Source organism: Brienomyrus brachyistius, unplaced genomic scaffold (assembly GCF_023856365.1).
Source record: "Brienomyrus brachyistius isolate T26 unplaced genomic scaffold, BBRACH_0.4 scaffold64, whole genome shotgun sequence".
NCBI lineage: Eukaryota > Metazoa > Chordata > Actinopteri > Osteoglossiformes > Mormyridae > Brienomyrus > Brienomyrus brachyistius.
Window position 1 is genome coordinate 707,285 of NW_026042339.1, and position 1,281 is coordinate 708,565.

Below are 1,281 nucleotides of genomic sequence, written 5' to 3' on the forward strand. Positions count from 1 at the left end.
GGGGTTCAGTTCCCCCCCCGTCGCCGGCCACAGCACTCCCGCCAAGAAGAGCCAGGGTGAGAGACACTCGGAGAGAGATGTCAGGAGATGTGAGTGCGGTATCATCGCAAGTGTGTCCACCGCTTTCAGTGAGTGCGTTTGCGTAATAACAATGCTGGATAATGAGAATTTACTAAACGTGTCAGTCGTCTGTCTGCTTGCACCGTGAACAGTCCAGTGAAACCCAGGCTTGAGGTGTTTCACAAAGGCCTTAATGAGATCTGTCAAAACTGATAGCAGCTGCAGAAGTAAAGGGGCCTTGAGGGTGTGTGGTGCAAGATGCCCCCCCCCTTTTTACTGTTAATTAGAGTGAAACTTTAGTCTGGACTCTGTGTGTGTATGGGGGGGGGGCTCTCTGCTCGCTCTGTGACATCTGAACACGCACACCCGCTGTGCAGCTCTAATCACAGAGGAGCTGCTGCTGAACCCCCCACCCCCACCCCCCCCTAGCATTGCCCACGGAAACGGCTTCGTGACAGGCGGCCTGATGCAACGCATTTCATTTCCATAAGTAACCTTATTGAAGGCGGAGCGGGTCGGGGGACAGTGAGTGAGTAGCTAATATGGAGGCTGTCTTGCTGGGCCAGTCAGCGGTGCTTTCGATGATGCTGCCCAGGGGTCTGTGCTGAGCTGGAACAGAAAGGGGGGGGGGGGGGGTTTGGGATCTGTTGCCGGAAAATGTGTCGGTATAGCTACATTGTAGGGGGGGGTTGTCTTTTCTGGATGGGCCCATTGACCCTCTTAAATGCTGGCTGGTTCTGCACGTCGTGGCGTTCATGCTGTGTGTTTCCCTCTCCAGAACGGCCCAAAGGGTGACTGAGAGCCCCCCAGCAGGCAGGCCTGAGTACCAGTCAGCAGAGGAGAAGGCGTCCAGCAGGCCGTCCCGGTCCCCTCTGAAGAGTCCCAACAAAGGCAGAAACATGCAGTGCAAAGTCTCGCTCCTGGATGGGACCGAGTACACCTGTGTGGTGGAGGTGAGGGGCATCTTCCGGGTTACCCGTCACCAAGGGAGGGGTTGCTTGAAGTCATTTGAGCGTGGAGTTATTTATGAATCTCGACGTTGCTTTTATAAGCCCTGTTTCGCTCCCCACACCCCAGTAGGGCTGTGCGATATGACGATATATATCGGATGACGAAATAAAAGCAGATGTGAGACTTGTATGGAAGATTTTATCGTACTTTATTATTTGTAAACCCCAGAAGGACCGTTCAGTGTGTTTGCCTGTGTATCCCCCCCCCCCC

The 1,281-nt window shown here is 54.3% G+C and overlaps 1 protein-coding gene across 12 annotated transcripts in view; it reads left to right on the forward strand.

Annotated features, from left to right (window-relative positions):
• Positions 1-800: 800 nt before the first annotated feature.
• The window catches only part of LOC125725273 (band 4.1-like protein 3), a 28,082-nt gene continuing 27,601 nt past the window's right edge, over positions 801-1,281 (forward strand). For all 12 annotated transcript variants that reach the window (XM_049002047.1, XM_049002050.1, XM_049002052.1 and 9 more), the window contains exon 1: positions 801-1,013. In XM_049002047.1, the coding sequence (XP_048858004.1) occupies positions 816-1,013 (198 nt within the window). In that variant the 5' untranslated portion in view covers positions 801-815. The remainder of the gene's footprint in view (positions 1,014-1,281) is intronic.